Below are 23,110 nucleotides of genomic sequence, written 5' to 3'. Positions count from 1 at the left end.
GAGTGTGGTGAATTTAAATTGAAGGTGAGCAAATGATTTAGACACACATCATCAGGAGTATTTAGACATTTGGTTTCCATTCAGGTAATTAAATCCTGTAGATATTAACTTAGGCCTTGTCTGTTTTTCCCTCTTCCCTGCAGACAGGGGATCACAGTCCCTCCTATGGTCTATCTTGCACTTCATCATCTCCAGCTGAGAAGGCTGTTTATGTTCTGTGTATGTCTTAGCTGAATTCTTCTTATTATTATTATTTTCTCTTTGCATGGACAAAGCAGAACTTTCTCATTTCAAAGAAAATTTAATGTAAAGATGCCCAATTACTTGTCTGGTTAAAAATTGCATGGTAACTCACTGATTCACTGGTGCTCATTCTAATACATAGCTGTACAATTGACTCAGTCCTCATATCCCAGGAATCCTAAAAATTAGGAGTGCCTCTGGGATGCCATGTTCACATCTGACATTTTAGAAATAAAAATAATATGCTTTTACATTCATGTGACTGCTGACAACTCATACAAGAACATGACCAGCTGATTATGCTTTGTCTTATAACATTTCTTGAAACTTTGAAAGCATTGCTGCTAAGATTTTCTAAATGGCACTTAAACATCTACGTAATCTCAAAATCAGTTTATAAACCCAAAACAGATTCTCAGTTCTCCTGTGAGATTTTATGTTAAAGTGATCTTTGTTGATGTGTTATCTCTGAAGAATTTTGGAAGTGTTATTCTACAGAAGAAAATTTAGGAGATGTGTGTAGCTGAACATTTGCTGATTTAGCTATATTTAAATTAGCTAGTTATATTTAACCATCCTGGGAACCTCACCCATCTACTCCCACTGCAGTTATAATTTAAACTAGGAAAAGAGTTCTTTCCCCTGAATAGCTCAAAGGTGTAGGCAGAAGCTTTATTGACAAAAAATATTTTCTTGGCTCACCAACATCTATATTCAGGTTTTTGCCTGATTAGCAATGCTGACTTAATGTGCTAAATGTGGACTCAGTTTAGTCTCCTGCTCTCTAATGTCATTGGCATAAAAACAGACTTGTTTTCTAAAACTATTTGCCACTTTCAGCTTTTGCTTATTAGCTAATTAGTTTGGGCTCTCGTTAATAGTCCCTGTGATAATGATAGAAAGAAAAGAAAACAGTAATCAAAGTCAGTGTACTGCTGGGGTGTGTGTGGTGGGCCAAGCCAATTAGACAGAGCCTACACATTCCTCTCCTTCCTCTTGCCTCCTAAATAAACAACTTTCTCTTCTTGCTTTCTTTCTTTCCCAACTCTACCCCAAAAATATTACTTTAATCTTTTCAAATGAAAGCAAAATAATAAAGCAAGCAACACAGTAATGCATCAATTGCCTCTTCTGGGAGAAACTCCCCAGTTCACCCAGTTCTCAGAAAGTATCTTCCATTTCAAATGTTTTCCCATTCCCAGGGGAGGTTATTGGATCTTCTTTACCTGTCCCTGACTGAAGGGTCCTGGTCTTTGCTCTGTCCCTCTGCTTGTCTGGCCCAAGGCAGAGCAAACTTCAGCCCCACCTCTGCTGACAGATATTTATCTGATTTGTTTTTAAAGAACTGAAATGATGCTGGTTCCATGAAACTCGAGGGAGTCTAACTCACTCTTCAGTATTCATACCATTTATAAATGCAATTATTCCTGAATCATGTCTAACCCAAATCTCCCCTCCTGCTTTTCAAGTCTGCAATTTCCATTCCTAGCCTAATGAGAGACAAAAATTTGTCATATTTATTCTGATTTTCTTTCAGCAGAATTTGTCTATTCAAAGACTCATTTCAGACATCTCCTCCCTAAAATGACTCACTTCATTCAATCTCCTCCTTTAGTAATGTTTTCTTGCCCTCTAATCAGCTCATATCTTTCCTGAAATACAGTGCCTAAAACCACATCCCAGTAATGTAGTTGACACTTGCTGTCAAGAAACAAAATGAAAAAATGCTGTAGAACATGTTAATAAATCCTGTTTTCCTTTTTTCCTGTGTATTGGTACTTATGACTCATTTTCATAGGTTTCATAGGTTGTAAACTCGAAATTGTTTTCAGAAGTGAATGCTCACTTCTTATCTGCTATCTATGAAGATGCTTTTTTTTCAAGTGTAGCATTTATCCTTGTCTATTTTAAATCATTACAGGAATCATACTGACTTCTAACCACACCTTTCAAAGCATTTGCAGTCTAACTCACTCTTCAGTATTCATACCATTTATAAATGCAATTATTCCTGAATCATGTCTAACCCAAATCTCCCCTCCTGCTTTTCAAGTCTGCAATTTCCATTCCTAGCCTAATGAGAGACAAAAATTTGTCATATTTATTCTGATTTTCTTTCAGCAGAATTTGTCTATTCAAAGACTCATTTCAGACATCTCCTCCCTAAAATGACTCACTTCATTCAATCTCCTCCTTTAGTAATGTTTTCTTGCCCTCTAATCAGCTCATATCTTTCCTGAAATACAGTGCCTAAAACCACATCCCAGTAATGTAGTTGACACTTGCTGTCAAGAAACAAAATGAAAAAATGCTGTAGAACATGTTAATAAATCCTGTTTTCCTTTTTTCCTGTGTATTGGTACTTATGACTCATTTTCATAGGTTTCATAGGTTGTAAACTCGAAATTGTTTTCAGAAGTGAATGCTCACTTCTTATCTGCTATCTATGAAGATGCTTTTTTTTCAAGTGTAGCATTTATCCTTGTCTATTTTAAATCATTACAGGAATCATACTGACTTCTAACCACACCTTTCAACCTTTCAATTTCTAACCACACCATCTCCTTTCAGTCATCATGTCCAATGAAGTCACATAACGTTTTGTCAAACAGATGACTTTAAAATTCAAGGGAAGTAATTTAAAAATAATCCTATAGGACAGTAATATGTCTAGTCTGTGAGAACTTTGATATCTAAATCAAGTTTGTAGATGCTGCACTGCAGTCAGCTTGGCCCTGGTTTTCAGAAGGCACTGCTGAGAAACAGTAAGTAGGGCTTGGTTTTTGTGTGGTAACTACTCCAAGACTCATATAATTCATTAGATACAATATGTATTATAAAAATACCAAACTACTTTTCACTAAAGTACTCAGCATCTCTTGTTTCAGTGTACGCAAATGAGGACATAAGAAGAGGTGGGTAAAGAACTGGCTGGAGGGACAGGTCATTGGGGGAGCACTAACACCTTTTGTGGCAGTAGAAAACTGACACCTACAGAAATAACATGTACCAGAGCTGCTGACTCAGAAAGGGTTGTGAACTTCAGTTAAAAATTCAGTGATGGGAAGCAGGAAATAGTGAGGCATCTAAGATTTTCACAGATTTTATTTATGCCAACAGAAATCTGATTCACTTCTTCCTTGACTTCATGGGCTGAGGTAACATCTGTCACATGCTAAGCATAAACATGATCTCAGTTCTACCCAAGTCATAAGAAGTGTCTGTGGAGCTGCTTTGTGAAAGGCATCTTTGGACAAATTATAGATGCCTGTAAAAAGTATATACAACTGAAATATCACCAAACTACAGCAATCCCTATGCTAACTGCATCCAATGCTACTTTGCTGTTACTTTTAAAAGAATAAGGAAACAAAAAATAAATTACACCATTGTATAAAGTACTGGTATTATTGTACCTCAGTCTTCTGACTAGAGCTATCAATATCTTTCATAGCTCATGGCCCTAAATTCTTTTAGGAGTGCAGTATTAAATGGGAAGAAAATAAGATTAGAGAAATCAAACTTTAATTTCCTATTGACTTTGTCTAAAAATAAAGATTCCAATTTGAATTATAGACTCATTTCCCTATTAATAAGTCACAGCACCCACAGATTGGTTCACTGGTAAATAAGAAGAAAGCAGACATATATTTTAATTTAAAACACAATTATAAACCATCTTATAGAAAGTGTTTGAAATGCATTACCTTGTTATATTTATATGTTATGCTTCTCAATGCAAAATCCTTCAATTTTATGAGAAACAGAAATTGCTCTTTCTGATAAATATCCAATTTTATCAATAACACGAGCAGCACAACCCACAGCTCCAGTTCAGCTGTAACCATAGTAACTTCAAAAAGGGAAGAGCCTTGTGATTGTCAATGTGACCAAAGGTAAGAAAGTTCATATAGCTCAGAAATAGCCGTGCTTCAGCAAACCCTGTGAAGGTAAAACAGTTTTCTATACTTGAAACGGCAAAAATCAGAAAAGAAAACAAAAGGAAGGGCTAAAGGTGTGTGGAATGTCTTTGGATGGGAAGGTGGTTGCCCAGAAGGTGTTACCAGCAGCAGCCCTGGAGAGTTGTGCTGTGTGTGTGCTTTGGGTGGCTGGGGCAGAGGTGCCACCCTTACACCCCTGTGCTGTTCATTATTCCATCTCAGCCTGCAGCAGGGCTCGCTGCTGAGGCTGCCTGGCAGCCCCCGGGGACAGCAGGGCCACCCAGCCCTGTGGCAGTGTCACTGTGCAGGTCTCTGAAGGGCAGGCACCCCGAGCTGGGGCTCACAGCAGCTCCCCTGCTCACTCTGCTGCCCTGAGCAGGGCACCGAGGAGAGCACAGCGAGGAACTGCCCTGCACCTCTGGGGGGAGCCCAGAAAACACCCCCAGAGCCAGGGCACAGCAGAAACCAAATCCCAGGAAACCCTTTCAACAGTGAAACAAGGAAATCTGTGCTGCTTTATGCAGATGAAACAATAAGGCATGATTTCCTTGACAATGTGATGAATTATGCCTATTGATCAGAATGAAGAAAAATGTAAATACTGGTGTCGTGTTTTAAGTCAAGAATAATGAAGGGATAATTTGGGAATTTAGACATTTCTATTTCTTAAAATTTAACCTCTCATCTAAAGTCTTAAAATAAGAAACTTTCTCTACTGAAAATGATAAATTATTGGAAGGAGATGTTCTCTGTAAGATGAATTATTTGGTCGAGTGACCTTGTTTTGTCCCTGAAGTTTCTAACTGTCCTTTCTAGAGACATGAAAGTTTTTTGGGGCATCAAAAACTATTGTTGATATTTAAGGATCATGGTCTATAATGCAAAACAAAGTCCCAAGTATATCCAGTCCTAAATTAATTTCTTAATCTCAGTTCAAGTTTTAGTTTTCTATATAAGAGAACACACAGCACATAAGAACAATTCTCCTGAATTATTTTTATGCCAAAATATCTAGATGAAAAATCTTCAGATAAAACCTACAGAGTGCTGTGACATTATTTCCTTCTTAACAATACTAGCAAATTTTACCTGGCATATGTTTGTTTACTGCCTTGACAGTAAAAATCTTTGTTTAACATGTAAACACCTACCAGTCATCTTTACTATCACAAATAAGGAGCTCAATCAAACCAACTTCTGTCAAGTCAACAAATCAGTTTTCAGCATCTTTTGAGACTTAATTGCTTTCCATAGCCAAGGGAAATTAAATCTCTTTTTGAAATGAGTTCATAATCCTACACAATGAAGAATTAAATGAAAAATCATGTAGCAAATCTGACAGGAATTTATTATTTCATCGTATGACTAATTTATTGTTGATAACACTAACAACATTTTACTGAAATTGTCTTAAAAAAACCCAAAATGAACCCTAGTTATCACGGATAAAATCTTTATACTGATTATTTTTATGCCCTAATATGTGTCAGTCCTCTAGGGAACCACATTTGAACTGATTTTGGAATGCCAGTGAGCTCTTTACACACTTGAGATTATAATTCACTAGCAAATCCTAAAACACAATGAAATATTTTCAGCAGTGTCAACAATTTAATTAATGAAAAACTTAATTCAAAATTCTCTTAAGTCTTTGAGGGGTTGAAATTTAGGGATAAGATTAGTGAACACATGAAACAACTTAGAAAATTGTGAATTGATAGCAGAGGGAGCAAGACTGAACATTAAAAAACTCTTGGATGTGCCCAGACTATATAAGCAGACAAGTAATTAGAAACAATATTAATCAATGACAGTTTGTCATACTAAAAATAGTTTTTTTCAACTGCAGCTTTACTTTTTAAGCCTGTTTAAAACTCTGGGAAAAGTAATCCTTGTAACTTATTCCTTACAGTGCAAGAGGAGCTTCTGTTTTGTTGATTTTTTTTCTCTCCTCTTGATTGTTTTAGATTAATCAGTGGTGATTTAATACTCTTATAATCAAAATCAGTGCACTTGTCTTATACATTACTCATCATAAGTCAACATTTGTGAAACTAAATAGTCTTGGACTGGGAAATGGGAAAAGAAATGAAGCCAGCTGCAAAACCCTATTCATAGCACTATCAAGAAATATACTTGGAAATTGTAAGGATGTTTTATTCCATAAGCAGTTTATTTTCCTAGGTTTTCCTTGTGCTTCCAACTTGTGTTTTTCTCTTGCTCTGAGGAGAGGCTTCAATCATGTGCTGAATCTTATTAATATAGCTGGGTGATCAAAGAAGTGGCAGCATATTGGATGTGTGGATTAATTTGAGAATAACAATTTCATGCTGCTTTTACAGTAACCTTGCAACAACTGGTTTTGTGGAAACAAATTGTTTTTTACTGTACTTTTAAGCTGTCAGAATGATAAATCACAAGCCCCAAATCTTTTGTTAAATATTGAGACTTCATTTTAAGACTGGAAAAAATGTGTAGAACAATATTGCTTTTTCTCATTTCTTTTAAAAGCCGGGAATTTGAAAGCTTTATTCCTAAGTCTCTCAGAGAAGCTTCTCAAGGGTAGTTTTTTAACACTAGTGCAGCATTTCACATGCATCACAAAATATTTTCTCTTCTGTCTCCTTTAACAGCTCAGATGAAAACTTTGCAAAAATCCATCACACCCTTGCAGATTTTGTATTTTGTCTTAGTAGATAACCTCTAAAAAATATCAGTTCACTTTCTCCTTTACTGTGTTCCCACAGCTGCAAATAGCAGTACTTTTAATATCTGAGTAATCTTATTGACATTTTCAACATAAGAAAACCTGGACAAATCTATGAAAGCTAGGCTAGCTTTGAGATTAGACTGTTTTAATTAGAAGGTAGGACTAGAAGACCTCCAGACATCCCTCCAAATCTAAATAATTCTGTAATTCTGTGATTCCAAAACTGACTGAGTCTGCTTCCCAGAGTTTGCCATTTCATGTAGCTTTGGGCTTTAAACATCACATCTGCAAATTCAAGTCAATTTCTCGGTATCTGGGTTTTTGAGTTGTATTTATCACAAACGCTTCATTGGTATCATATAAACAGTATTATATGGCCAAATCTGAATGCTCCATTCCCCAGATCTTTAAACTGGGTTAGGTCACACATGGATGTGAGTTGTGATTATTATCTGTGAGGCTCCAGCTTATAGCAATTCTCATATCAGCAAGCAACAGGTGGTGTCCTGAAGATCAGAGAACATTTTCCCAATCTTTTCAGCAACCTCAATTATAAAGTTTGTGATCTCAATGTAGGAAAACCAGCTACTAAAAAGCCACAAGGGACCACAAGAGCTTGGACTTTGATTGATTTATGATTATCAGAATATCAGGTATTTAACAGGTAAGGGAAGAAAATAAAAACAAGAATAGAGACTTTGAACATTTCTATGGCATATACAGTTCTTATTTACTCTTCTGACTTTTGAAAAAGTAATTTATTTGAAATGGTTACCTGGATCTGTGGCAGACATCAGCGATCCAAAAAATAAACAGTCAGTGAAGTGGAATTCCCATTGCCTTAATTGGCCAATGTGTACCATGGCCTTCACAAAGCCATACATTATCAACCTGTCAGGGCAAGGATAAGACTGGTATTCAGAGAGAGAATATTTATGTTTAATGTACAGTATTAAACAGGTTCTTGTTCTCTTCAGCTTCTTTTCAATTAATGTATCACATGAATACTGAACATAAACTGGCATAATATAAAAAATCTATTTCCTGCTCAACTGTCAAATATTGTATTGAAACGTCAGAGACAATTCCAAATCAAAGTTTTTCTGGGTAATTTTCATCTGCTGTTAGCAGAGAACAATGGTTTGGGCTGTTTATTTTTCAAAAGGAAAGATAAGGTAAGCTTAAGACGACATTATTAAGACAAATTTGTCTAATGTAGAACATTTAAACAAAGGCAGTTCTACTATCAGCTCTGGGGCTTGCTCTGTATTTCTAAATTAATTGTTTCATTCTATCAGCTTTTAAATGTTAGCAGCTCTCAAAGTTCCACATAAGGTCTCTAAGTGGGCATATTTAACAACTCACAGTGACAGTGAGCCAACAAAGTCACATTTCAAAATACTGCTACAGCCTCACTAGCTTCACAGGAAATGTTATCTCTAGTTTATGTAATTAGACAGTGCTCTCTGAGATGTGCATTCCAATTAGAATCTTGAAATAACTTGGGAAAAAGAGATTCACTTGTTGTTAGAACCTGTTGCAGATTTTTACAATATTTTTCATGTTCAGGCTAGTTAATAATAAACCCTATTGCATTCAATGCCTGTTCCATAAACATACAGATTGACAACTGTGCTCTTCTAACTTCAGACCCTCAGCCAATCCTTTAAGCACGTTCCATGCATGCTCATCCTGAGCTAGGTTTTGCCCTCAGCTTTCCTCCTAAGGTGCTCCTGAAGTCACATGAACACAGACCTGAGGGACAGGTAAAGTGCAATTAACAAACGGCCTGAGAGTTAATTACAAATCACTTTCAGATACTTCATCAAGAGAAGCAGAGAGGTCACCATAGCCTCCCCAGTGGCGCTGAGTATTTGTGTGCATGTTTACAGAGGTTCTCTAGCAAGCAGTTCAGCAATGCCCCTGCACCTCTGTGTGCAACTGTGGGTCTCCCTGATTGATGAGCTCACTTTCTCTCCCTCCCCAAAGAATAACAACTCAAGACCTTGCAGTGAACTTAGTCTTCTTATCCGCAGAAAAATTTGTCAGCTTTAAGGAATGAGTCCTTCAAAACCTGACTGCGGTGCTGCTCTCCCAGTTTTCAATTGTATCCAAAGCCACAGTAATGGAAGTGAGCACAGCCATGTCTTTTAGAAATAATTGTCTAAACCTCCTTGCAGGTTTGACCAGATACTTTTCTCCCTCACTTAAAAACATTTTAAAATAGTAAATAAAAAGAAGTTCTAAGTATCTGGCAAATTTAGTACTGATAATTCTACATATTGAAAAGATGGATCCCAGTGGATACCTGAGCTCCCAATGGTAGTGATCACACATCATCCAGTAGTACCCAACACAGCTGTTCTTGATGGAAAACCAAGAAGGAAAGCACACCCTAAAGACAGCAGGACAGTAATCCCAAGGAAATGTTCTGCACTGATGGTACTACTGCTATTATAAAGTAGACTTGGGGGAAAAAAAAAAAGTCTTATTGATTTTTGGGGCTGCTGTTATTTAATCTGATATGTTTAGTATATTTTTACCAAGTTTACACCAAATTTCAGTAAGCCAGGTTGTTTTATTAATCAAATATCCATTTAATAGATGTTAAAAATTTATGAAATGTCTATTAGTAATTTGTAAATAAATCAAAGCATCGTAACTCTGAATTTCCTGTGGAATGTTCCTGTCCCATGGGAACATGTTCCCACCCAGTGCTCACTGCTGACACAGAGCAGGTTATGGACACCAGTGGAGTTAACATAAGAAGCTCTGAATTTATTGAGTAGGAGAGCACTTCTGTTTCCAATTCCCCTCAGTGAAATAATCTTTTTTACTAATAGAGAATGCTAAATTTTATTTTTCATTGTTTTAGAATTTCAGAACTGAGATCTTCGGGGCATTATAAAGAAAAAAGAACTTGAGTGGCAAATCAGTGTGACTCTAATTTTCAATGTGGCTTTGAAAATCTAATTTTAAAATAATACTGCAAAATTATTTTATATACATCATGGAAACATTTTATAAAAGCTATATTGAAAATACCTTGGTAAAGTTGTTGCCTCTTAAAATGCGGGATCTTTATATCTGTGTTCTAAATGATCCTTATCTGATATTTTTATAGAGTAAGAGCTGTTTTATGTATAAGCCTGCATTTTGCATCTATACTGTGAACTGAACATCATTTAGAGCACTGTGTTTACCACAGGAGACAGTGTCCCTTCATTTTCCCCAAATGCAGCAGTGAGTAGGATTCTGTGGAACAAAATGAATGAGGCACAGAGCTGGGCAAGGACTTAGGAGAGGAGAGTTCTGTTGAAAATCTGAGTCCTCAGAGCTGCTGCCTCAGGTCCCTGCTGCACTTTGATCCACAAAGCCTTTTAACTCCCAGGAGGTTTTTTGGTGGGGCTGTCCAGGACTGTGTGTGTCCAGCACATCCTGCTTGTCTAGAGATCCTCTGGGATTCACAAACTGACGAATGACCTGTCTGCCAGTGAGAACTGCAGGGACATCCCGACTCTCACAAAGCCCAAAGCTGCAGGAAAAAGAGGTGTCTCCACTTTGCAGTCCCTTTCCATTCTACTCTGATAGGACAGGACATGTGAACCTCAGAGCCAAAACCTTCCTTCACCCCGCTGTCCTTTATTTTTCCTACCCTACATCTTCCTAAGATGCCAAACAGGGTCCCAGCTCCTACAATCTGCTCCACCTTGCTCATAAAAAGCCATTATTCATTAAATTATGCAGTTGGAATGTGCATGGATGTGACAGTGAGATGTGGTACCAGGTGCCATGGGTCCTATCCTGGGTGATGGAAGTCTGACCCTAAGCCTTTGAAGTCAAATTCTTCTCCCTCTGTCCCTCCAGCTCTGTGCAAGTGTCTCGAATTCTGCTAGGTGACAAAGTGTCCTAAACAATGCAGTTTTTATTTGCATCTAGGCAAATATGTCTTTTCTAAAAGCTACATAGATTCAATACAGAGCAGGGAGTTGATTTGGAATTGTCCTATCTCCTTATCTCTTTTTGTCATGGATAAATCTTCAAATTCAGCAATGTATTTTTGTGATCAGAAGGTAGATTATTAGAAAAATTATACTTTAGAAACAAATTGCAGCTAAATCGACCAGTAATTAAAAGTTGCTGAAAACTTTTCAGTTGGACTTAGTGATGGTTTGGTTCTTCAGAAAATGTTTGTGGATAACTGATTTGTCATAGATTTGGAACTGTCATAAAGTAAGAAAACAGAAGAATAAAATGCAGATTAGCTTTGCTGCAGGGGCTCTGACATTTTCTACACCCAAACATATTTTTTTAGTCTGGGGAGGAGCCCATCAAGTTAGAGCAAGTATTTTACCACTTCAGCAGGAAAAGAGAAAAACAGTAATGTAATATAATGAAACACATGAGAATTCAGAATTTTCCAGATTACGCAAGTCTGGCACTTGCAAAGTGCCTCATCACTAAAAAATGCTACATAGAATGCTATCATTACACAGTAAAGGAGACACCATATAAATATTTGACTTGCTGAAGTAAGACTCTTCTGGGAAACTGAACTTTAACTCCCACAATTTCCAGTATGAACCAGCAAGTAAACCACACAAACCACACAAAATCTCAGCACAACAACACAAAAAGCCCCTTTAAACCGACAAAACTGATAAAAATAAAAGACAGACACTGAGGAAACAGAACCAAAGCTCTTCAAGCCTTTAATTATTCTGAGCATAGAGTTGTCCTTAGATTTTTGAAGCCAGACTGAATTTTGAAGCTTGTTGGTGTAAAAAATGGGGCTGAAGAGTCTCCATTAGTACGGGTATATTTTTTTACTACCACAGTTCTGCTATGCACTGAGGAAAGGAGTTTGGAAAGCACACTGGCTGGCTTTCTGTACTGGTGTACTGCTGGAAGGGTCCAGTGAGTTTGTTTATAAAGCTGCTCTCCAGGAAGGCTTCTCAGGGACTGGGACATCCCTGGACTAGCTGCTGTTTACATGTAGAGGGGAAAAAAGAGAACCATCTCCAACGGCCTTTAAAGAGTAATTGCTACAGACAAAACTTTCTAAATGCTCAGGAAGAACTTTAGATACAGCTCAACAGAAGTTTGGTTTTTTGTTTTTTTTTTTTTTTTTTTGTTTTGTTTTGTTTTTTTTTGCAAGAGCTTCCTTTAGTAACATCTGGTTTTAAGGGACCTGAAAAGAGAGAGCAAAATTGCTTTGGGGTTTTTTGGGAAGCTCTTGTCAGAAAGCTCTCAACAGCAAAACCTCTCTTCAGCAAACTGCTAGTGGAAGAGAGATAATTGGCAGTTTTAGAGCAGGGGAAGTGGGGTTTGTCTGATGCAGAATGGGGAGGCAGGAAAGATGCAAAGGACAGAAGCATTGCAAGTAGTCACAAACAGGACCAGAGCACACTGGGAAGGGAAAAGATACCAGAGTCTTCAAGACAGGGAGGCTGAAAGCCTGGCAAGAGTTTTGGTCCTCTGGGTGGCTAAGAAAGGGCATGTGAGTAACAGGCAGTGAGCACAGCACACCCAACAGGCAATCAGACAGCAGGGGCTGTGCTGCTCCCAAGGCAGCTGGGGAAACCAGCCTGGGACCAGCACTCCTGTCAGTGTGAGACTGCAGGCTGTCCAAAAGAACACAGAGAGCAGCCATGAACAGTGCACAAAGGGGACAAGATGACAGTGCATGAGGTACCTTAGGTACATGTGAGATGAGACAAATGCAAATTGAAAAAAGTCCTTTAAATCCCTTGTGGTAAAAAGATGCCTCACTGGTGTAGTCAGGCAAGAAATCTGTGCCAAGCTTTGCCTCCTAAAAATCCCAGCCACACCTTCAGCTTGCAGACCTGGCATCAGAGCACCTATCCCTCTGCAACAGAGCAAACTGAAAAAATTATGGCAATAAATACATATGGGCAGGTTAGTTTATAGGCTACTGCTTTGAAAACTAACTGCATCCTCTCATGCAAACTAAAATGGGGAAACCTACCAGTTCTAAAAGAATCTTCTCCTAATTTAAAGCTCTAGGGGACACAAATAGAATGTAACAGAACCTGCTAAGTGAAGATATACAGCACACACACATGCCTGTATCCTCAATACAGATAGCCCCATCTGCCTGATGATTTTATCAGCAGTGGTATTTTCTTCAGCTTTGTTATTTATTGCATTATCGCTGCTAAATCCACTATGGATCTTTATTGTGTTAAAGGTTTTAAAAACATAATTCCAGATTTAAAATGTTTGTGCAGTTATGTTCTGTAGCATGGAAGAGACTTGTAATTTGCATCTTTCTTGCCAAATATGTTTTCTAGCCTGCAGAGAATTTTTTATCTCATAGTCTAACTCCCTAAAGAATCTTGCCCTATCTAGACATGATTATCTTGTAGCTTGAAGCCAGTTGAACATAGCTACAGATTGTAATCATGCAAGTTAAAGATGAAAAAATATTTCTTCCTTTACATTTCTTCTTTTTCACAAGGAACAGTGATATTAATAAACCAACAATAGGAAAAGGGGATGGTTTTATTCTCACTTGTATCTGAAGTAACATAGTGATTGACTGATACCATAGTAGAAATAAAAAGTCATTTGTCAGAATTTAAAATATATGCTGAAAAACACAAATAGTAGAGATGAAAATTAAAAACTTGTTTTTTTATTTTGATCTTTCTGATACCATAGTAGAAATAAAAAGTCATTTGTCAGAATTTAAAATATTTGCTGAAAAACACAAATAGTAGAGATTTCTAACATACCAATGTATTTCTATAGCTTTTTCCACACAATAGAATTCTTCACATCAAATGCTCTGGCCGCAGCGATCCGTTATTTCAAATTGCTCTATGTACTACTACTTCCTTCTTTTAGTTCTCTTTTAAATCTGTTTTGTCACTAGAAAGGCTAGTATCATGGGCTTTTCTCCAAAAAATGATTTTCTCACTAATCAAAGCGGGAGACAACCTCACTGAAGTGTGTCAGGTAACAATAAAGCAATAGTAACATTACCTAAAGTTATTCTGTATAAATCACACAAGAAGAAAACCCCTCGGGCTATAGAAATAACAGAGATCAGAAAAGAGCCCGACTTTACAAATCACTGCATCCCCAGTTACCTGGGGCACAGTGACTGTCCAAGAGCTGAGCATCAGAACTGCAGAGCTGCAGCTCTCACAGAGCTTCAGCATCAGCAGATCTCTCACAGCTCCAGGGAGCCCTGCTGTGCTCGGGGAGCCTTGCCCTGGCTTTTCCCAATGGGCACTGCCAAACATCTATCACAAAGATTTTGGCGGTCACAGATAATCTTCTGTGTGCTTCTTGCATCAGAAGTTGGGATGGGAAGGCTAAATGGAGAGAAACACACTTTACACCTCAGAGATAGGAAAGAAAGGCTGTGTTCCAGTAACCTTGGTCCACAGGCAGCTCCTCAGACATTCCTGTGCTGCAGGAGCTCTGGGGAAGAGAGGCCGTTCAGAGTTATTCAATCAAGGAAATAGGTACTGAATGTAAATAAAAAATCCAGCCCAGGTTTCTATATCAGTCAGTTTGGGGTCCACTGGTAACAGAAAAAGTGAAGAGATCTGAAAGAGGCTTCAAAATTGAGGGCTGTCATGCCCTGTTTCACTTAAGGGACAACCAACCATATTTGTGTGCAAGGCCTTAGGACTGGCTTGAACAAGATTATGCAGAAGGCCTGAGTGCTCAGAAAGCCTCAGTGTCTGAGCCTTTGCTTAAATAAAAATATCTTCCTAGGATTTGCCCTCATGAAAGTAAAGAATAGCTACATGTCAGTATGAATTTTATTTTGGTTAGTCTTCCGTAGTACATTCAACCATAGGTTGAATTATTGAAATATAGAGATGCTTTCCTTTAAAATGGAAAAAAACCCATTTTGCCCAGGTTCAAAATTTCAAGATACAATTGTAGATTTTGCTGGTAAATGCTAACAGTGTAGCAAAAGTAAGGAGTGAAAAAAGGGGATAAGGCGTGAACATGCATGAGATGAAAGTTAGTTGAGATCACCAATCTTCACTGGAAACTGTCAATAAATGGTATTTCATGGGTTTTATTTTTTTTTTTAATTTCTCATCTCTTTTTTCAGCTGACTTTCAAATAGCCCTTACTGTATTAGAGGTTTACAACAGTGTGCACCACAGACATATAAACCTGTTCACCACCACTCATGACTGCACACTATAATTTAGTGTATTTTTAATATTTCTCTAATGAGTATAACGAAGCTTCAGGATCCTGTATTCCTGAGCTCCACTTAAATTAGAGCCATTATGCATTATATGCAGAACAACCTGAACCTCTGCAATGAAAAACCTGCACTTGATCTCAGAGTGCTGAGTAAAATATAATAATTACTTGGGTAAATGAGCCATGAAACACTGTCAACTGTACTGTGTCCCAATCATACTGCCACTTAATATTTTATTGCACTACACAAATTTAAACATTACCTCAAGATTTACTTTACTCAGTGTTATAAATTGAGAGAACCTTTGAAAAGGGGCTGAATTACTGACAGTCTTGCATACATACTTTGAGACAGATATATTCATGACAGTGAAAAATTAACTCTAGAAAAAGCAGACATTATTTTCTAGGTACAATAATGTAAATTCTTTTAGAAAATCCTAAATCAATGTTTTACAGAAGGTGGTGGGAATTCAAAAAATATTAGTGACACCAAGAGATTTTATTAGGAACAAAGGACTGAAAATACCCAGTTTACAGAGAGAAAATAAGGCAGTGATTATATTATTTACAGGATAAATGTAATTAAATGTCAATAACTTGGAGTTCTCAGATTACACAATTGTGGTCTCATCCTGAACTAACACACAAGTCAGTCAGGGTTGGGTAAATTAGGTTCACTGGTTAATTGGCTCATTCAGTCAGTCAGCAATGAATTCACTTCACCAAAGAGACACTCCAATGATTACCATAATTCTAGCAATCAGAATATGCAAGGTTTCTCTTTACCTACAAGAAGTCAACATTCTGAAGGATTTAGTCTGGTGTAAATATTTAGGGTTTTCTAAGTTCAAGAAAACCTGTTGCAGCTCATAAATTTGCCTCCAATATGAGAAGTTTCTCTCTAGTTCTCAGCTGAGTGGGTGCTTTGTCTTCTGAAATGTTAAGACCCTTAATCCCATCCCATTATCAAAATAAATGTCTGACTTTAATATTAAAGACTCTGCTAAATCCATGGCTTTAACCACATCTGATAGCACCAAGTGTCTCAGATTATCTGTGGACCCAGAACAAAACTTTGCATCTGTTTTCTTCACCTTTGAAGCTTTAAATGTGCCAACATATAATATCACTGTATATCACCTTATTATTATATAGACAGAGGGATAGATGAGGATAATTTTGTCTTTTCAACCTCAGGAATATTGTATATGTGAAGAAAACTCTATGGGTTTTCTTCAGAACTTCATATGACAGAAAAATCCCAGTTTCAAAAAAGTTTTCAGGACAGCCAAGAATGTTAATATAAAAGACCTGTCTGTGGAAAGTCCTCAAACCTTTCAGATCTGAGTGATTAAAGGAAAAAAACAAGTCTGATTCAGCAGAAATTCACAAGAAAACTATTTTGAGTCAAGAAAGTGAGAACCAATAATGTTTTGAACTCCTTCTCCAAGTACAGAAACATTGCTGCATCCTAACCTGCTATCAATCTGTGTTAAAGGCAGATTCGTGCTTCTGGTTATTATTCATGCTGAACTAATTAATGAATTCTATTCTCTAAATTTCAGAATGAACTCCTCCAAAGATTCTGAAACAGCAACGCTTTTGTCCCACACTTGAAACTACAGTGTAAGTATTGAATTTTGCACATAAAACAAAAAAATATTTTAATTTAATATTTCATATCAAAATACATAAACTGCATGATATCATTTCAAGGAACTTCTACAATAGGTTACACTGCAGCACCTGATGTTTCCTTTAAATTAGCTTGTATTATCATTAAAAGGTAATTAGGAACAGTTTGTGATTTCAGAATAATGTAAATTAGATTAGAGAATAGCCTGCTGTAAAATAGGGCATGAAATGAACTATAAAGAAAAATGTTTGAAACAATTTTAGCATTTTTATTGTATTAGCTCAGTCAAATAGTGGTACAAGTAGCTCAAGAACAAAGAAAAGAGGAATTCATACCTGTGCTACAAATGAAGATTACCAGGTACTCCTGACAGCAATTTAAGTTAGTGCAGTTTTCAAATGTCAAATGTATTGTTTGATGAAAAAGTTAAATGTGTTTAGGACAGACAGGGACATTTCCAAGGCTTGAGAGTTTCCAGGTGCCTACCTGGGATTGGTTCAGTCTCCCTTAGAAATAGGAGACACTTTGAAATATCAACCAACTTTAAAAAAATGGAGTTCCACATTTCTAAATTAGGGTGTGGTTACATCTTGGGATTAGGATCAGTCTTGTGCCTTAGTAATTGAAATCTAAAATTTAGACCTCTGAAAGTGTGAGAATTTTTATAAGTGTATAGACAGGAAAGGAAACACATCCAACCTTTAATAAACATTTCAAGTTTGGGTTTCTTTTTAAACAGAATCCTTGCTCTGATGAACAAAGATGAAGGAGAATGATAAAATTTATTTTTGTGCCCAGGCTAGCTCCTGTTTCTAGGGATGTAAGAGTATGATGTGCAATGATGGCCATTGCTCAAGTGAAAACAGGTTTTTTTTGTTGGGAAAGAAAAATGAACTGATGGGCAGGCTAACAGATAGGCCTAAAGTGACATGAAACTACTGTGATGAACTTTCAGAAACAGGAACCTAAATAACTTCTCAGGGTGGAAGTATTTGTGGTGATATGATTCAGAATGAATCAGCAGCATGTGAGCTTCAAAACATTTAACCTGTGGCAAGCAGGTTATCTCCTGCTGATACAGTTATCCTTAACTGGTGTGCTAGGTAGAAAGGGGTTTTAATACATTAAGTGTGGCCACAGGGTCCCCAAGACGCCTACTGTTGTGCTACTGTATTTGTATTTTAAACACTCTTTCTAATAGGTTTGTGGCTTCTGAAGTTGTAATAATGAGTTGTAATGACAAGTATCAGTGCCCTACAGAGGAGGAGTCTGCTGTCTTGTGGGAGCTGCCTCCTCCCCACCAGACTGTGCTCCTGGATCACACGGATTCAGTGCCTATAGAACACAAATATTTCAGTCAGCTCCTTCACACAGTGGTGTTGGTTCTTCTCCATAGCACACAGACATTTCTTCATTATAGTTTTGTTATTTTTATATCAAAGTGCATCAAATATGTATCTGTTATTTAATTATGGCTAATTATGATACTGAGAATGATGTGCAGAAGATTTGATGTTTTCCTCTGATGCCTAAAATGAGTATGGCAAAGACCTGGGCAGCTCTGGGAATGGGGGAAGAGTGAATTTGGGCAACAAGAGGGAAGTAAGACAAGTTACATTTCTATGTTCCCTGTCCATTCTAGTGCCTGCTCCTCAGCCAGCCTCATGGTTTATGCCAGTGACTGGCCTATAAGGTTCCAAAAATTTCTGCCACATTGGTTCCCAAAAAGATCAACCTTCAGCCTTAAGAGGTGCAGCATTTTAATGGTAAATCCCTTGGGCAAAGACTCATAATAACCAAGCACATGGAACGTCAGGTAACTGCTGTTTGTGGGGAGTGTGAGGGGTGGGATGAGAGAAGCCATTCCCTAATCCTCTGCTTTTAAGTATGGTGTGAGCAGCTGGGCAAGCTCAAGGTAGTGAATGAAAATGCCAATGAAAACATCCTGCCCCCACTACCACGAAGGTTCTGGATATTCAGAGTGCAATATGCTTTCTGTCACATCTGGACATAGCAGGGGGATCCTCACAGGCTTTAACCACATAAAAAGCCCTTTGTAGAATTCTTTTTTCCTTCTTTTACTACAGTTGACCCTGCACAAAGCCCATCCACACAGCAGTAAGTGTATGCTCTGTGGCTCTATCCTGTATCCATGCTCCTCACTGAAAACAGCCAAGAACAGACTCCATTTAAGCTTTGGAATTGCCAAAACATTTGGTTAGTTATTGCTAGCAGAAGGCAGTAGGTGGAAGTTATTTCTTATTCCTTCTGAGATTTAGGATATAAACCTATGGGATCCTGTAGGGATATATGATTGAACCTCTAGCATAAATCTACAGTTGTGTCAAGATCTACTTCACTCCCTGTCCAGGTTTTCATTTCCTTTCCCCCAAAGGCAGAACAACCTTCTAAATAAATGTATTTTAGTTTTCTAGCAATGGGATGTGATAAGGAGACTCACACAGGCACAAGCTGGATGTATAAAAGAGAGTTTTACCACAGCATTCCTGAACAATTTGCGGCAGTAACATCTGTAGGACAGATTGATTTGGTGCACCTCATGGAGGTCACTTCTCTAACTAAGGAATGCCCGTGCCCAGTTACAGGACACACTGTTCCCATTATAGGACCTTTCATGATTGTTGTGTCTCATTTAACAAACAAAGTTTCCCATTCTAGAGGATGAGGTTTGACAATCTTTAAAATCCAAAGCTACTGCTGTAGCTTTTAGTGGAAATGATTAAATGGAAAATTGCCGTAAATGCTTCCTGGGTGAGGCGAAAGAATGATAATTAAATTCATTAAATGGAAATGAAGTTGTGATGCACTGGCTGCTTTCTCATGGAAAAATTTACTTTATAAATACATGAAAAATGAATTGTTTTGATGAGAAAAGATAGAGATATTTGTTTAAATTATTTTGCCTTTGTAATAGGGCTAACAGTGACAGTGGATTACAGGAGATAAAATTCTTAAATATATATGGAAAAAACATCATGGGACAAATGATTTTTGTCTGACTGACGTACATTACCTATCAAATTAAATAGAAGTGTAAATAAGACAAATATATGGGATTTGGCCAGATTACAACACTTCTGTGCTGGGTGAAACCAAGCAGCTATATCAGTCCTGAGAACTGCATACTAAGCTTAAACTGTCCTTAAATTTCCAGGGTTTGTGAAAGCAGAACAAAACTACTGATTAGTAGAAAAGCAGGTGCAACTCATTGGGATTCAGGGTAAATCTACAAATATGTGTCACACTGTGCAGCTACGTTTGCATCAGGATGTAGCAGTGGCTTGATAGTGCTTATCACTCTGATAAAAGCAGTCAGAACAGGGAATGAGAAACAGCCTACAGCCAAAACTGCTGGGGAAGTCTGGGTGAGGAAAATGCAATGTGATTATTAAGGCTAAGGCTAGCATGGACACTGGGGTAAATGTTGCTATTCCTGCAAAGGTGTGTAAGGGGATCTTTCCACACCCATTATTTTGGGTTTTACAGTTCTAGAAACACAAACACCTTTGCATGTTATGCTGGGCAGGATTCTGTTAGAGGCCCAGTGCTGAACCACTGACGGACACTACTGTATTGTTTCCTACACACCGGCATTGCCTTCAAAAATTCTCCCCCAGCCCTCTGGTGATGTGGGCCAGGGCACGGGTGAAGTGGCTTTGCAGTAATGCACTGCAATCAGACATAGATTTGACAAGAGGCTGGAAAATATTTTTCCAGCAATAGGACTGATTAGGCATTCAAAGCTAGAGCTGAAGCACTGTAGAAATGCAAATAGATTTGTTCTCTATAATGGCAGCAATTACTGCTTTGCTTCATCCTATAGCTGGATCAAAGCAGAGAGAAAAGGACTGACATTTCGGCACACTAGAATTGCTCCTTCATTCTTCCCCTGCTCCCAGGGTTTTAGGTATACTGGACAAAGCAGCCAAGAATGAACTGCAAAGTAGCCTTTTAGGGGTGGAATAATGAGTTCTACAGTCTAATAGCTCTTTTACTGCTCTAATTTCTATGCCTCCATGATCTACTCCTTCATTTCATCACTTCAAAGATCAGAGAAAGATTATATTCTTAAATGAGCAAGACTGAAGTACATTCCCTCATTGGGAGGACACTGAGACAAATTAACTGATACTACATCACTGAGCATGGCTTACCATGAACTACAGGAACTTTTGGGATTGATTTTTTACAGCAGCTGCAGCCAAATTTGTTCAACACTGTATTGGCTTTGTGTGGTGGGATTTTGGTAGTGAGGAGGGCTAAAGGGGTGGCTGCTGTGAGCAGCTGCTGGAAGCTTCTCCTGAGTCTGATGGAGTCAGTGGCAGCAGGCTCCAGGACAGACCTGCCCAAGGCTGAGCTCATTGGCAATGGTGGCAGCACCTCTGTGATGAGGTGTTTCAGAAGGGGCACAAAACCTGCACAGATGGAGACAGGAGTGAGTATATGGAGAGAAACAGCCCTGCAGACACCAGGGTCAAGGAAAGAGGGGCAGGAGGTGCTTCAGGTACTGGAGCTGAGATTCCTCCTGAAGCCCATCGAGAGGTCCCTGGAGGAGCAGAAATCCACCTGCAGCCCCTGAGGACCCCATGGCAGCGCAGGTAGATGTGCCTGAAGGAGGCTGCGACCCCATGGGAAGCTGGAGCAGGGGAAGAATGTGAGGAATCCTCCCCCTGAGGGGGAAGAGAGAAGGTGTAGTGGTGTGATGAAGTGACCACCACCCCCATTCCCTGTCCCCCTGTGCAGCCATGGGAAGAAGCGAGTGAACGTGTGACTTGTTAAGCTGGGGAAAAAGAGAAGGGTTTTTCAAAGATTTGTATTTATTTCTCATTATCCTACTCTCATTTGATTGGCAGTAAGTTAAACTAATTTCCTCAAGTTGTGTCTCTTTTGCCACGAAAGTAACAGGTGAGTGATCTCTCCCTGCCCTTACCTTGACCCAAGAGCTTTTCATTGTATTTTCTCTCCCCTGTCCAGCTGAGGAGGGCAGGGACAGAGCAGCTTTGGTGGGTCAGCCCAGCACAGGAACAGTTTAACAGAGGGTCTATTTAGACCTCACTGTAAGCTGTAAGTTGCAGAAATATTTTTTCCCATTTAATCTCCTATGAACAACTGATTACTCAAAATGTTTGACGGTAGCAGCTTTTCTATAGGCTGAACCACAGTTCATCAGATACTGCTCATGTCACATTAGAGAAGTCCTTAAATCAGGCCAGGCCTTCACACATGGAAAAGAATTCGGAACCACTCACAAAACTTAAGAGTGCTTCAGAAATCAGTAAGCATTGTTTTATTCTGCCTGTTGGTATAGCTCCAGGTAATTAAGTTAGTAATTATTTCTGGATTTTCTTGACAAAACTTTAAAAACTGGTCTTAAGATCTCCACTTCCTTCAGTTTGGAGTTCTTGTTGTGTTAACTTTATATTATACATTTCATATTATGCTTCAGGTGTTTTTTATACATGCAGCCTTTTTTTTTTCACGGTGGTGTACGAGATCATTGGTCTGTGGGAGCTGGCAGAGATGTTACAGATTTACTCACATCCCCAAACCGGGGGCAGCACTCGCTTGGGCTGAACAAGGGGACAATGATGGCAATGCTTGCTCTGTACCTGAGTGAGCCCAGCAGAGCTGGCTGCAGCCAGAGGTCAGGGGACACATCTGGATCCCACTGGCAGGCTGGGGAGCCCCGGGGTGGGCAGTGCCTGTGGGATCCTGGCCTGGCATGGAACCCAGGCTGGGGGAGCCCCAGCACACTGAGCCTGGATTTGCCACCATGTATTTGGGTGTCCATGGGACAGGCAGGATCCTGCACCAAAGCTGGTCCCAGATTCCAGTCTGGCACCACCATGCAGCGTATTGAACTGGCCTAAGGCACCTCCTAGGATGGATTATTCCCAATTTTCCTGCCCTTCCCCATCTTGTTGCAGCTTGAGTCTGAAGAATACCAGTGCCTTGTTTGTCCTAGAAAGTCTGTTTGTGCCTGCTTTTGCTGATTGAAAATATCCAATCTGAAATTAATTTCAGAGAGTGTTAAAACTTCTGAAGGATAAAAAAACTGGTCCAGGGGCTCCATTTACATTCACTGAAGCTTGAGTCTTTTCGGTGGCACAGAAAGCAGAACTGCCTGCAACACCTTGCCAGGAGAAAAAGCACAGATGAAAGGAGGAATCACAGAACTAAGGATTTTACATTTCCATTGCTCTTTGATGTTCAGCTCTTGCTGCCCTCCCTCCCTGAAGCAAGGTAACACCGCTGTGTGTGAATACACCCTCTAAGTGCTTGAATCTGCCTCCAGGCGTTCTCCTCCCAGTCTTCCTCGATACATTTGAAAGATCATCTGCCTTCCCAGCATCT

General features: G+C 38.7%; 1 protein-coding gene across 6 annotated transcripts in view; it reads right to left on the bottom strand.

Moving 5' to 3' along the window:
- The window catches only part of SLC9A9 (solute carrier family 9 member A9), a 178,908-nt gene that overhangs the window by 131,238 nt on the left and 24,560 nt on the right, over nucleotides 1-23,110 (bottom strand). For 5 of the 6 annotated variants that reach the window (XM_039722233.1, XM_039722234.1, XM_039722235.1 and 2 more), the window contains exon 5: nucleotides 7,670-7,785. The exons of the other annotated variant lie outside the window; for it this stretch is intronic. In XM_039722233.1, the coding sequence (XP_039578167.1) occupies nucleotides 7,670-7,785 (116 nt within the window). The remainder of the gene's footprint in view (nucleotides 1-7,669; nucleotides 7,786-23,110) is intronic. 6 annotated transcript variants of the gene reach the window in all.

Source organism: Passer montanus, unplaced genomic scaffold, assembly GCF_014805655.1.
Source record: "Passer montanus isolate IOZ18808 unplaced genomic scaffold, ASM1480565v1 scaffold48, whole genome shotgun sequence".
NCBI classification, from domain to species: domain Eukaryota; kingdom Metazoa; phylum Chordata; class Aves; order Passeriformes; family Passeridae; genus Passer; species Passer montanus.
This window is presented reverse-complemented; position numbering and strand designations above follow the sequence as displayed.